Here is a 14,876-nt window from a genome sequence, read left to right as displayed (position 1 = left end):
CTCAGGTACTCATATGGACTGTGACAGGTACTTGGGCACTCAGATGAACTGTGACAGGTACTCAGATGAACTGTAACAGGTACTCGGGTACTCTAATGGGCTGTGTCAGGTACTCGGGTACTCTGATGGGCCGTGACAGGTGCTCGGGTACTCTGATGGGCCGTGACAGGTGCTCGGGTACTCTGATGGGCCGTGACAGGTGCTCGGGTACTCTGATGGGCCGTGACAGGTGCTCGGGTACTCTGATGGGCCGTGACAGGTGCTCGGGTACTCTGATGGGCCGTGACAGGTGCTCGGGTACTCTGATGGGCCGTGACAGGTGCTCGGGTACTCTGATGGGCCGTGACAGGTGCTCGGGTACTCTGATGGGCCGTGACAGGTACTCGGGTACTCTGATGGGCCGTGACAGGTACTCGGGTACTCTGATGGACTTTGACAGGTACTCTGATGGACTGTGAGTGACATGTACTATGGGGGGTGGTGACAGGTCCTCTTTATTGGGGGGGCATTCAGTGTGATTGGTGTACACTGTAAGCGGTAACGAGATGTTACCGCAATCTCCTCCTCGCACACGATCGGTGTGTGAGGAGGAGAACCCTGTAACATCTCGTTACCGTGGTTTATTTACATTTAAGTGATCGGCTGTGAAACAATCACAGCTGATCATGTAGGTAAACAGCCGGCCAATGGCTGTTTACCAGCGTCGGTGACGAGCAGTGTTCCCGGGAAACACACCGCCACCGACGTGCACGCGCAGCTCGCTCGTGAACGCGCGCATGCGCCGTGCACAGTGGGGGTGTGACCACAATAGGTCTGCCGCCTGGCCGTCATTTGACAGCCAGCGGTCGGAAATTAGTTTAAAGGGATTTAAACCCTCTGCGTTTTTCACCTTAATACAGTCTATGCATTAAGGTGAAAAACCTTTACTGCAGCAGCTCCTCTCTCTGGCATGTAATCTGAGTTGTGCATGTACAGCTCAGCTTACAGTGTTGACATGGCCCGTTTTTCTAGAATGACTGACTTCTATGCATGTGCAGGAGTGACAACATCCTGTGCCGGCCAGTGAAGACAGCCAAAGACTGGCACTCAGGAGAAGATGCCAGGGAGGAATGGGGCTGCTGGAGGAAAGGTACGTTTTTTTGTTCCCTTCAGTTCCGCTTTATAGTGGAACTAAACTCTCCTATCCTCTACAGCAGGGGTCTCCAAACTATGACCTGTCAGTTGTTCAGGAACTACAATTCCCATCATGCCTAGTCATGTCTGTGAATGTCAGAGTTTTACAATGCCTCATGGGAAGTGTAGTTCTGCAACAGCTGGAGGGCTGTAGTTTGGAGTCATGGAAGTGGCCCTATTAGCCTCTGTTTGATCTGCAGTTGTCATGGTGCTGTACATGTGACTAGCTGTCACACTAGACATTTGATGGGTTGACAGTTTGGTTGAGAACTGCCATGAGCACACTAGTACCTTGTAACATTTTATTATTCAAGGAAGCAGTTGTTGGGTTTAGTTCTGCTTTAAAAGGTGTGCATGTTTTTTTATTTCTGTGACCCCAATTTAGAGATTTTCCCTCATTTCCTGTCCTTGTGACACCCATCCAAAAAAATTGGGGGGGGGGGGGGTGTTATTCACAAGGACAGAAATATGCTTGTCATTAATAAAAGCATAGTCAGAAGTTCCAGGCCTTCCATGATTCTATTGATAATGTATATTTGTTTTTGTTTCTGTCATAGACCTTTCCCATTACTTCCTGTTTCTTTGAAATCCTTAGAAATGGTGGTGTGGTAGACACAGGGACAGGGAGGCATACACAGACATAAAAGTGTTATCTGTGGTTCTAGCCCTTCTTACCCCACTCTACCCAGAATGTATTTCTGCCTGTGTACTAGTTGGCATTTCTTTCTGTCCTTATGGGAAGAGAAAGGTACAGCTGTCCTTTAACCCTTTTACTGCCAGAGTTATTTTTTCAAATGATGATTTAAGCCTTAAAGCGGTAGTAAACCCGCACATTTTTTTTTTTTTTAAACCTGCAAAGCAAAGGGCATAATGAGCTAGTATGCACCGCATACTAGCTCATTATGAAATACTTACCTTAGAACGAGGCCCCGACATCTGGCCCGATCCACGCCGAGGGAGCTGACATGCTCCCTCTGCATTTCTTCTGGGTATCGCGTCTCCGGCGCTGTGAGTGGCCGGAGCCGCGATATCGTCACTCCCGCGCATGCGCGCGGGAGATTTCAGTCCGGCCGCTCGGCTGCTGCCGGATTTTGACGGCGAGAAACCCCTTGTGCGCATGCGCCGCTGCAGTCAGCGGCGCATATCGAGGGGAATATCTCCTAAACCGTACAGGTTTAGGAGATATTTTTTTTACCTACAGGTAAGCCTTATTATAGGCTTTCCTGTAGGTAAAAGTTAAAAATGTGGGTATACAACCACTTTAGGATTATTGGAAAGAGGGAAAGTGCCTGGAGCTGCTCCAAACATACTCTATAGCGCTAGAGTGTCATGGACTATCTCGGTACACAAGAATTGAACCAGTTAAAAGAAAAATTTAACAATTTATTAGAAAATAGACATTATTAAAAACAGTTGGTACAAAAGTACATACACTGTGCACACAATACTGTGCACGGTAATGAGGACAAGTATTGGACACATGGGTCCTAATAAAGAAAGACTTATGCCGCGTACACACGAGCGGACTTTTCAACATCCAGAGTCCGAAGGACTGAGTCCGTCAGACTATCCGATCGTGTGTGGGCTGCAACGGACTTTTGACTCGCCAAAGTCCGAAGGACTTTAGAATATGGAACATGCTTCAAATTTTTCCGAAGGAACTCCGCCGGACCCGGTCCCCTTCGAAAAATCCGCTCGTGTGTATGCTACTCCGACGGACTAAAACCGACGCTAGGGCAGCTATTGGCTACTGGCTATGAACTTCCTTATTCGAGCCGAGTCGTACGTCATCACGTTCGAATCCGTCGGAGTTTAGTGTGATCGTGTGTGGCCAAGTCCGCTCAGCCGAAAAGTCTATCAGAACTCCGTCGGAAATCCAGCAGAACTCCGACGGAACTCCTTCGGAAGTCTGTCGGACATAAGTCCTCTCGTGTGTACGGGGCTTTAGATGTGTATCCTGACGAAATCCTCTACATGTTTCATGGTATACACCGCTTCTTCAGGAGGGGTCAGTCAAAAACATCTACAAGAGTAAATAAAATTTCATAAATTAGCAGTTATAAACAGATTTCAAAGGTGAGTAAATTTAGGTTCAAGTGTAACAAACACTTGAGAGACAATGCATGATAGATTAGTCTTGGAGAATCTATAAAGTTATAAATGGCTTGCCAAAGAATGGCCCTGGAGGCGCCACGCAGTACCAAAAGAGGCACCCGGAAATGGGTAGTTCCCCTGGGGCGGACACGGGAGACACTATGAGCACAGAAAGCCATAGTTGAAAATAAGTAAGGTGACAACGGGTCCATGTTGGTAACTATGGACATACCAAACAAACAAATAGGGAAGTACGGGGGGGGGGGGGGGTGAGATGGGTGAGAGAGAGGAAAAGAACAAGGAATGAAAGAAGAGAAGGGAGAAGAGACTTGTTCTTTCCTTCCCCTCCGCCCCTCTGTACTTCCCTATTTGTTTAGTATGTCCATAGTTACCAACACGGACCCATTGTCACCTTGCTTATTTTCAACTATGGTTTTCTATGCTCATAATGTCTTCCGTGTCCGCCCTGGGGGGGGGGGGGGGGGTGAGTACTGCGTGGCACCTCCAGGGCCGTTCTTTGGTAAGCCATTTATAATTTTAAAGATTCTCCAAGACTAATCATTGTCTCTCAAGTGTTTGTTACACTTAAGCCTAAATTTTAATTACCTTTGAAATCTGTTTATAACTGCTCATTTATGAAATTATATTCACGCTTGTAGATGTTTTTTACTGACCCCTCCTGAAGACGGCTTGTATGAGCATTTTACACACAGTTTTAGATGCAGTCCCATTGACTTCTATTAGACTGTGCGTTTTCTGAAAGTGCATCAAAGATGAAGCATGCAGACTTTTGATGGGCTTTTACAAAAATGCACAGTCTAATTGGGCAGCACAGTGGTATAGTGGTTAGCACTCTTACCTAGCAGAAAAAAGGGTCGCTGGTTTGAATCCCGACCACGACACCATCTGCCTGGACTTTGGGTTTCGTTGAGGTACTCCGCTTTCCTCCCACACTCTAAAGACATGCTGCTGGTAGGTTAATCAGATCCTGTCTAAATTGGCCCTAGTCTAAGTATGAATGTGTGTTAGGGACCTTAGGTTGTAAGCTCCTTGAGGGTAGGGACTGATGTGAATGTACAATGTATATGTAAAGCGCTACATAAATTGACGGCGCTATATAAGTACCTAAAATAAATAAATAATTGAAGTCAATCATGCTGCACCCAAATCGCACCCAGCCCTGGACAAAAGCCAAATAATCTACCAGCGTGTCTTTGGAGTGTGGTACAAGACGGGAGTGCTTACCAGTAAGCAACTGAGTGCTGCAAAATTGCAAAATAAAAAAATGAATTTGACCAGCAGAGGGTAGCAGAGAACTATTTTGTAATCCAGAGAACAGTACATCCCTGGTGCCCATCCTGATGAACTTCTTGTGGGGACCACAAAAGATTTCCCAGTTAAAGAAGTTGTAAAGGCAGAAGTTTTTTTTATCTTTATGCATTAAAGCGAAGTTCCTCCCATTTTTTTAGTTTATTAAAAGTCAGCAGCTTCAAAAAGTGTAGCTGCTGACTTTTAATAAACAGACACTCGCCTGTCCCATGGTGCCCGGAGCCTCTTCCACTCCCCCTCCTCTCCATGGCGCTGTCATAGCAACTGCGGACACCTGGCCATGATAGTTTATGGCTTCACGGCTGGGCGCAGACTGTGCATGTGAGAGTCGCGGTGCACTCTGCTATTGGCCAGGCAATCTTCTGGGACCTGTGACATGTCCCAGAATATTGCAGGGAGGCAGGGGCTGCCTACGGGGAGAGGAGGAGCCTCCTAGGCGGCCGAGAAGCGGAAGGAGGAAGTGGGCCAGGAAGTCCCTCTAAAAAGAAGGTACCCACCCCCCCAAAAAAATGGCATGCCAAATGAGGCATGTAAGGGGGCGAGGAGTGCTTAAAGTGGAAGTTCCACTTTTGGGTGGAACATCGCTTTAAGTTAAAAAAAAAACTTTTGTGTGTAGCAGCCACCCCAGTACCCCCTAATATTTACCTGAGTCCCTTCTCTCTCCAGCATTGCCCACAAATGTCTAAGCCCTCCGGGACACTCCTCCTGATTGGAGACACAGAAGCGGTGCCATTGGTCAAAGACAGTCAGCCAATCAGGGGAGAAAGGGGGCAGGCCAGGTCGGGGCTCCGTGTCTGAATGGATACACGGAGCTCAAACTCGACTCGGGTGCCCCCCATAGAAAGCTGCTGGCTGAGGGAGCACTCGGTAGGAGGGAGGGGCCAGGAGCAGCAAAGAAGGACCCAAGAACAGAAGGATCCGGGCTGTTCTGTGCAAAACCAACTGCACAGAGGTGCTAAGTATAACATGTTTTTTTTTTGGGGGGGGGGGGGTTGTTGTTTTGTTTTTGTTTTTTTAAACGAGTCTTTACAATCACTTTCATTTTTGGTTTCCTAGCTCAACAAAACTATATTTCTTCTATAGGATTCTGTGAAGATGCAAAACATTTTGGAACATGAATTAGCAGCACACTGACACCTTTGGGCACAATTAAGCTTTCAGGTTAAACCAGCTGAATTCCAGGTCCATCAAAACAAAAAGGTGTTCAACACCTTGCAGTTTATTTTGTTTAGTGTGCAGCCGTAGCCTGAGTAGAAAAGCTTGTCTCCTGCCAGTATGATGCAGAGAAGGACCTTTGCACTCTGTGTAGGAGCAGTTTTCTCTCTGCACATGTCCTACACACACATAGAGCAAGGGTCCTTTTCTGCAGCATGCTGGCAGGGGACAGGTTTTTCTATTCCAGGCTGTGGCTGCTTTTTTTGTTTGGTTGCACCTGGAATGTACTTGGGTGATAAACTAAAAGTTCAGGTGGGCTTTTAAAAAAATTGGCACACTTCTGTACTGGACTACAACAAGATTGTATTATAATACTATACTAAATCTAATTGCATGCTCGAGTAAGGGCTGGAGGTGTAACAAATTATACTTGTACAGTGTGAAATGGAATTGCATTATGATCATGTCATCAGTCCAGTTATTTTGGGTTGTAATAGAGTATAACAGAATTATGTTTTAATATCCTTTAGGTTGATAAGGATGCTTTGCGTCACCAAATACAGGATAAGAAAACCAGGAAGGAGACGGACAACAAACGACAAGAGGCATTTGGTTAGTTAATGACATTTGTGTGCGTGACACCAGAACTCTTGTATGATGGATGGATAAATCTTTAGTTGCTTCTGTTTCAGACCCCTCACAATTGTATAAGGTAGGAAGCTTTATGATCCCGGTCAGTGTCCTGGAGATTGGAAACCTATCCTTTCTTATCTTTAGGACAGGGGCATTCCCAGCATCCTAAATGACCTATTGCACCCCAGGCACCTAGATTGAATTTTAGCCTGTAGCATACCATGATTATAATAGGTGAGGTTGTTTCTGGTCTCCTATTTCACTTCTTCTATGTCTCTCCTCCTTTCTGTCTGCTGTCTTACCTCTCTTAGGGTGCATTCACACTTGCAAATGCATCCACATCCCAAATACATGCAAGAACCCCAGCAGGGGTTCCCACGATTAACTGCGAGAAACAGCCCCATGGAAATCAATGACAGGCTCCCGCAGGACCAATCATTCGTATGTGATTGCTGCATGAGTGATTACATGTGGGTAGCCGCAGTTAGCTGCGGAAGCCAGCAGCCTCCCATTGCTTTTCATGGGGCTGCATCTCACAGTTATTATGGGGTTCTTGCGTGTAGTGAGAGTACGGGTGCATTTGGAAGTGTGAATGCATCCTTATGTTTCTATAGATTTAGATAAATCAATAATCAATTTAGCCCTGTAAAGAAGTAATTGCTATACATACCTTTTCTGCTGCCGTTCTGGTCCGGTCCCACTCTGAGCTGTCAGCGGTGGCTTCAGTGTGTAGGCATGTCCGGGAGAGGCAGCCGACAACGGAAGTTCTATAGTAACTCTGAGTGATGTCACTTCCCAGGCATTCCCCAGCTGTTGTTGGTTGCCTCCTGCACACAGCATCCACCTCTGGAGACCAAACCAGATCAGCTTCAGAAAAGGTATGTATAGCGATTTCTTCTTTAAAGGGCTAGATAGATTTGTTTTAAAATGTGGCTGCGAGTAGGTTTAGTGTTAGTAAGGTTTTGGGTGAACTTCTACTTTAAGCTAATATTTGGGACCACCTTTCACTGGTATGAAAAGATCCTCTTTGTATCAAATCTGGATCTAAGACTCATTTTCCCTTTTTATTTTTTTATACAAAAAAACAAAGCAATTGCTCTTATCCTTTTTGCCCCATCACCCCATCCTCCTTCTCTCACGCCCTGCAAATATACACTATGTTGTCAAAAGTATTAGGACACCTGCCTTTACACGCACATGAACTTTAATGGCATCCCAGTCCGTAGGGTTCAATATTAAGTTGGCCAAGCCTTTGCAGCTATACAAGCTTCAACTCTTCTGGGAAGGTGTCCACAAGGTTTAGGTGTGTGCCTATGGGGATGTTTGACCATTCTTCCAGAAGTGCATTTGTAAAGTCAGGCACTGATGTTGGATGAGAAGGCCTGGCTCGCAGTCTTCGCTCTAATTTATCCCAAAGCTGTTCTATCGGGTCGACATCAGAATTCGCTCATCCATGGCAGCTGTCCCAATACTTTTGACAATATAGTGTATTTACCTGTATGCTACAGTCTGGTGCAGTGTTTAAATCCTTTGGGGAAATTTGGAGACACTGGTTGTCCCTAGAGGTCTATGGGGATTGATTGTGAAAGCACAAAACAGAGCAAAGAAGATTTGCCTGAAGGATGTAAACATTGTGGTATGATATGGCTGTGGAATATCTTTAAGTAAACATATGGAGAGCATGAGTTATTTTAGGGCATGAGTAAAAGTAAAAAAAGAGAAGTAAATTTTTTTTTTTTCTTTCGGAGTTCTGCTTTAAGATGCTAAAGTCAACATCAGGCCTTCCAGCTCCTGCACATTTCTGTTGGCCTATGAAGCTGCCCATATTTATATGAAGCGTTCAATGCTGCTTAGTGCATCACCAGCTGCATAGTCTGCCCTAGCCGCAGTTGCAACTTTAATGCCACTTCTGTCAAAAAAATAAAATAAAAATTAGCTGCATTGATATTCTTCATTTTTAGATGCACAGATGGTACAGAATGACAAGATCACCTGCTTATTGGATGACCGACAAAAGGAAGACATCCAAAATCTAAACAAAGCCATCAATGAGTTTAGACTCTGCTTACAGCAAAAAGAAAACCGCAGGGAGTTTGACCTATATGATCCACAGGCTTTAAAGAAAGATCTGCCAGCGCGGGTGTCTGATGATGATCCTCGCTGCACTGTTTCTGGGGTGCAGAAGCTTCTGGGAGAGGATTTAACAGAACATACCAGAAGGAAAGCACAGCAAGAGCAGCTTAGGGAATGGTCTCTCCAGCAACAGAGGGAGCAACAAAAAGCATTAGAAGACAAGAGGCTTGCTGGTAAGATTTGGGGTTGTGTTTTTTTTTGTTTTGTTTTTTCAAAAGAATACTGGTGAATTTCAAATTATGTTGCCATCATGTTCTCACTCACCTTGATTAAAGCCCAACTGCAGCTTTGTAACATTTTTGAGAAATTAATATATACCTGTAAAATAAAAACAGGTCTTGCTACAATATGACCCTATGATCCAGTGCTGGTCCCCTTCTAGGTTCATGGATACCCAGAGCATCAAAGACCTGCCCCCGTGGGGGTATATCGGCATTTAACCTCTTGTGGACCGCCCACCCTACATATACTATGGCAGGATGGCCGGTCTGTTTCAGATCACGTGCCTACGTACCTAGTTTGTGATCTGACACTTTCAGGTCTGGGGTGCACACTGCTGGTGATTCGCTTACACTGTGATCATACACACCAGGAGCCCAGTGGCGGGTACCGACGACTTGATGTCCGCCATCATCCGCCGATTACACAGTACAGAGGCAGAATGCCAATCTGCCATGTAATCAAGACAGATTGCCATTCTGTCAGAAGGGAAGGTATTGATCTTGTGTTTCTGCAAAGCAGGAACATGGATCTTTTCCTTCCCCTAGTCAAATCACCTCCCACGCAGTGAGTAAGCACAAGCTAGGCACACAATTAAGCCTTTGATGGCTCCGATATTAACCCCTTCCCAGCCATTGTCATTAGTACAATGACAGTGCATGTTTTTTAGCACTGATCACTGTATTAGTGTCCCTGGTCTCCAAAAAGTGTTAGGTGCCCTATTTGTCCGACGCAATATTGCAGTCCTGCTATAAGTCACCGATCGCCACCATTACTAGTAAAATAATAATAAATAAAAATATCCCATAGTTTGTAGACGCTATAACTTTTGCGCACCAATCAATATAGGCTTATTGGGATTTTTTTACCAATAATATGTAGCAGAATACATATTGGACTAAATTGATAAAGAAATTAGATTTTTCTACATTTTTTGGGGGGTATGTTTTATATTTCAAATACCACTACAAGAAAGCTCTATTTGTTGGAAAAAAAGCACAAAAATTTGATTTGGGTTCAGTGTTACACGACTGCGCAATTGCCAGTTAAAATAACGCAGTGCCGTATCGCAAGAAAATTACCTGGTCATGAAGGGGGTAAATCTTCCATTGGGCAAGTGGTTAAAGAGGTGGTAAACCCTTACATAACACTTTTACCTACAGGTAACCCTTTTATAAGGTTTACCCATAGGTACTGGAAATATCTCCTAAACCTTTAGGAGATATTTGCCATATACACTTGCGCTGACATCATCGGCGCATGCGCACTGAAGAAAGGGCACGGTTGTGCCATTTCTATAAGGCCCGTGCTGTGACCGTCAGATCCCACATGCATGCGTGAGAGTGATGCCATGAGACTCCGGCCAGTCACAGAGTCGGAGTCCACAGCCCGGGAAGGAAGAGGTGGTTTCCTTCGCAGGTAAGTGCTTTTACTGAGCAGGGAACAAAAGAGGGAAAAAAATCCATCAGGGTTTACTTCCTCTTTAAAGAAACACTAATGGTTTGTGTCCTTTTTTGCAAAAATAATAAGGCTTTTGTACAGTTTCACCTAAGACCCCTTTCACACTGGTGTGGCGGGTCCGCTAGTGGTAAAGCCCCGCTAGTTTTAGCAGCGATTTTCGGTCGCTAGCGGGTCGCTTTTAAACCCTGCAAGCGGCCGAAAGAGGATTAAAACCGCCCGTGTTGTGGCATTTCCAAAGAGCTTTTCAGGCAATTCAGAAGTTCTGCCCATTCATTCCTATTGGCAGGGGCGATGTAGGAGCGCTGTATACAGCACTCCTACACCACCTCAAAGATGCTGCTTGCAGGACTTTTTTTTTTCTCATCCCACACGCGCACCGCCCCAGTGTGAAAGCACTCGGACTTTCACACTGGGAAGGCATGAGAGGCAATTTTCAGGCGCTTTACAGGAGCTGGGTGACAACCCAGCAGGCTGAACGAAAAAAAAACTGACAACTCAGGTCGGAGCCGCTGTACTAACAATCCAATGTTGGTACCGCAATCTCCCCTGCTGTTCTATTGTGTACTGACATGGGGGGAGCCCCCTTCCAGAACACTTCAGTCAGCACTCTTAGCCATTTGCTGAGAGAGCTGATCGGAAGCCGATCAGCAGACCTTTTCCGGTCATGCCCCATCAAAAGAAGCTGGCTTCTGTCGGACCGACTGCAGTACACACGGGGTGAATGTCCGACATTTGGCCAGACTTTTGGCCAAACATTTGTACAGACTTAAGTTGGGACTGTATGATAATAATTACTGTGAGCTATTTTCTGCTCCTTGTAGATGGTCTCTATGACAAACACAGGATTGAGCTGGACAAGAAGGCAATGGAATTACAAAGAATGGAAGAAAAAGCTAGACGTGATGTCTGTACTTTCACAAAGGAATTCAACAAAGCCCAGGTAAATATCATAAAAGCAGTAAAAAAAAAAAAAGAAAAAAGTTGTTCTGTCCTCTTGCTTGGCCTCTTTTGTTCTGCATCATTGTATATGGCGAGTTTACTCAATGTCTCAATGTGGTCCATTTGCACCGATCAGAAAGAGATTCAGCCTTAAGCCTTGTACACACGATCTGAGAATCCGTCGGAATGTGTCCTATCGGACCGTGTTGTCGGATAATCCGACTGCGTGTGGTATGCACATCCGTCGGACCCAAATTTCCAACTTGTTGGAAATATTTCCCGACCAACTGGTTCGATCGGACATACTCCGATCATGTGTAGAGAATTTTGATCGGACCAAGTGCCACGCATGCTCAGATCAAATTCCTACATCAAAGCTATTGGCTACTAGCCTGAATGTAGTCCCATCGTAACAAAATTACGTCATCACGTTCTGAAAGATCGGATTTTTCGACAACTTAGTCCGACCGTGTGTATGCAACAGTTTCGGACAAAATCCGACGGATTTGGTTGTCGAAATCTCCTACCGTGTGTACAGGGGCTTAGTGTAAGTACCCAACCGTGTGGACTCCTAAATTCTTATATGACATTGAACCTGTAAGACTGGACATATATTTATATTTTTTTCAGGCTTAACATGACCCTGCCAGGGGGTCAACAAAATTAGAGATTACCCTGAGAAGAAAAAAAGGGTTTATGCATACCTGTATGTTGGCTTGTTTACTTAAAGAAAAATTCCAAGCATGGAATATTTTTGTACATCAAATAATCTGTTTGTGCCTGGAAATTCTAAGGTTCCATGCACACTGAAGCTCAAAAAAGCTTTTTCTGGACGCCAGATTGCTGGCAGAAAACGCTGGTTGAAAAACATGCTTTTAACTTTTTTGTACTAGCGTTTATGAGCGTTTATTAGCGTTTATGGGCGTTTTCAATAAAAATACACAGAAGACACTCCAAAAATCCCACAGTGCATTCCAAACTCCCACAATGCATTGAAAAAATAGAATGCCGAACACTAACGCGTGTTTATGAGTTTATGAAAACTTCCATGTGTGCATGGACACATAGGCTAACATAGAGTGGAATTTATGGGCTTTAAAAAAAAAACACCCAAACTCCAATAAACTGCAGTCTATGAGCTCCAGTGTGCATGGAGCATAAAAAGTCCAGCCAGCTGCTGTAGTAGAATATCCTGTGATATTCTGAATATTTATGTATACAAAAGATATAGCGCTAAAACTTAATTTAACCTCCTTATATTGCCCTTTTACCTATACCCTGAATCATATAGAGTTGTGCTCATAAGTTTACATACCCTGGCAGAATTTATGATTTCTTGACAATTTTTCAGAAAATATGATAATGCAAAAACTTTTGTTTCACTCATGGTTAGAGTTTGGCTGAAGCCATTTATTATCAATGAACTGCTTTGCCCTGCAGCGACTATGGGGTCAGCAGGAGGAACCACAGTGGTCATTGGGAAGAAACGCTACTCAACCAGTCCGTTAAATCAGAATAGGTGTCAGAAGGTCTGCTACAGAGTGATGTTTTCACAAACAGGCTAGCAGAGAGTTCTGTATAAACCATGCTTTCTAATCTTGTTGACCCTCTGACAGTTTTGCAGAGTTTTTTCCCTCTGCCCATTTAATTTATTATTTATAATCTTGCTTGCCAGAGCAATCTTGAGGTGTGAAAAAAGGTGCACCAACAAGAATGAATTACCGTATATACTCGAGTATAAGCCGAGATTTTCAGCCTCTTTTTTGAGGCTGAAAGTGCCCCCCTCGGCTTATACTCGAGTCATCGCTGTCTGCCCGCTCGATCAGCGTGTCGAGCAGACAGACAGCGGCCATTCTATCATTCAAAAGCCGCGCCTCCGGCTCCGCCTTCGCCTGTGATAGGCGGAACACTGAATTTCCCAGCAGCCTGTGTTCCGCCTATCACGGACATCGTATCATCCTCGTACTACGGACGAGGATGATACGATGTCCGTGATAGGCGGAACACAGGCTGCTGGGAAATTCAGTGTTCCGCCTATCACAGGCGAAGGCGGAGGCTTTTGAATTTTACAATGGCCGCCGAGGCGCCGACGAAGAGGGCACGGGACGGAGGCAAGGCAAGGCACGGCACGGGACGGAGGCAAGGCACGACACGGGACGGAGGCAAGGCACGGCGGCAAGGCACGGCACGGGACGGAGGCAAGGAGGCAAGGCACGGGACGGAGGCTCGGGACAAAGGCTCGGGACACAGGTAGGCTGGACACACACACACACACACACACACACACACACACACACACACACACACACACACACACACACACATGGATGGAGACACACACACACAGGGATGGATGGATGGAGACACACACAGGGATGGATGGATGGATGGACACACACACACACAGGGATGGATGGATGGATGGACACACACACACACAGGGATGGATGGATGGATGGACACACACACACACACAGGGATGGATGGACGGACACACAGGGATGGACGGACACACAGGGATGGACGGACACACACACAGGGATGGACAGGCATGTCTCACCCTCGGCTTATACACGAGTCAATAAGTTTGCCAGTTTTTTTGGGGGTAAATTGGGGGCCTCGGCTTATATTCGGGTCGGCCTATACTCGAGTATATACGGTAATGAGGCATGTAAGTGCAAATGAACATTTTTTTGTTTTTAATTCAAGTTTTGACACAGTACAGAGTAAGAACCATGGCATTGACTTTTAACAGTATTTAGCTGTAGACAGTGTGGCATACAAGTTTAAATACTGACAATCCGCCTTCTATACCGTTGAGGTAGGGTATAACGATCTCTGTTATATTCCTTTGCTCATCTATTATCCTAGAAGTGGAATCAGTATACACATTGTACAGGGAACCATCCGTGTTATGCTTAGTTCTGTACCCCTTATCCTTTTAGCAATTCTATGATATGGTTACCAGGGTACGTCGTCCTCCCCAGGAGACCCCGTGAACATTTTTTTTAATATAAGTTGATAAGGCAACCAACGTTTTTCAGTGAGTGCTACAAATATAAGCAAAAAAATGCCTTGACTTCCACTATCAGGCAAACCAGTGAAATAACTGTGCAACTACATCCCCAATATTGGTGCTTATGTCCCCACAGCCTGTATTTGGATAAATGCCATCTGAAATGTCATCAGCATTGAGACATTAAATAAAAAGATACCCAATAAAACAAACAGCATGCATTCCAAAGCCAATTGTGGTTTCCCTGCAGCACTTTATAAGATCAGAGTGTCGGAGGGCAGATAGTTCATGATGCTTCACTTTGCACACCTCATCTTCTATGCACAGGAATATGTAGTTATAACATTGAAAAGGCTTTGAAATTACTCAATCCGATGATAGAATGCAGGCAAGATCAGAATGCTCTATGTTTTGGATCTTTTGCTTGAGAATGAGTAACTGATTTGTAATTAAAGAGAACTACAATTATGTCTGATGAGTCAACTCTAAACAAAAGATTTCCAGAGTCTGGGTCTGTCTCCTGAGCTTTGCAATCACCCCCTCCTCCCCTTCAGCTACTCTGGTCTGCTGGTCCTCATAAACTTTAAATGTTTCAGTATGCCCATTATAATCCCTGATAGCTGCAGTTGCAAAAGCCTGCTTTGCTTTTCCATGGAAACATTTGATAGCTATTCATCTCAGCTGCTAAAGATCGCTTGATCTGCTGCTGCGAGACTTGGCCAAT

General features: G+C 45.0%; 1 protein-coding gene across 2 annotated transcripts in view; it reads left to right on the top strand.

The window, feature by feature from the left end:
* RIBC2 (RIB43A domain with coiled-coils 2) overlaps positions 1-14,876 on the top strand; it is a 35,855-nt gene that overhangs the window by 5,599 nt on the left and 15,380 nt on the right. For both annotated transcript variants that reach the window (XM_077469358.1, XM_077469357.1), the window contains exons 2-4: positions 6,282-6,363; positions 8,346-8,690; positions 11,019-11,137. In XM_077469358.1, coding sequence (XP_077325484.1) covers positions 6,282-6,363; positions 8,346-8,690; positions 11,019-11,137 — 546 coding nt within the window. The remainder of the gene's footprint in view (positions 1-6,281; positions 6,364-8,345; positions 8,691-11,018; positions 11,138-14,876) is intronic.

The sequence above is a fragment of the Lithobates pipiens genome, unplaced genomic scaffold (assembly GCF_037356315.1).
Source record: "Lithobates pipiens isolate NorthernLeopardFrog02 unplaced genomic scaffold, aLitPip1_a1.2 Scaffold_8, whole genome shotgun sequence".
NCBI classification, from domain to species: domain Eukaryota; kingdom Metazoa; phylum Chordata; class Amphibia; order Anura; family Ranidae; genus Lithobates; species Lithobates pipiens.
This window is presented reverse-complemented; position numbering and strand designations above follow the sequence as displayed.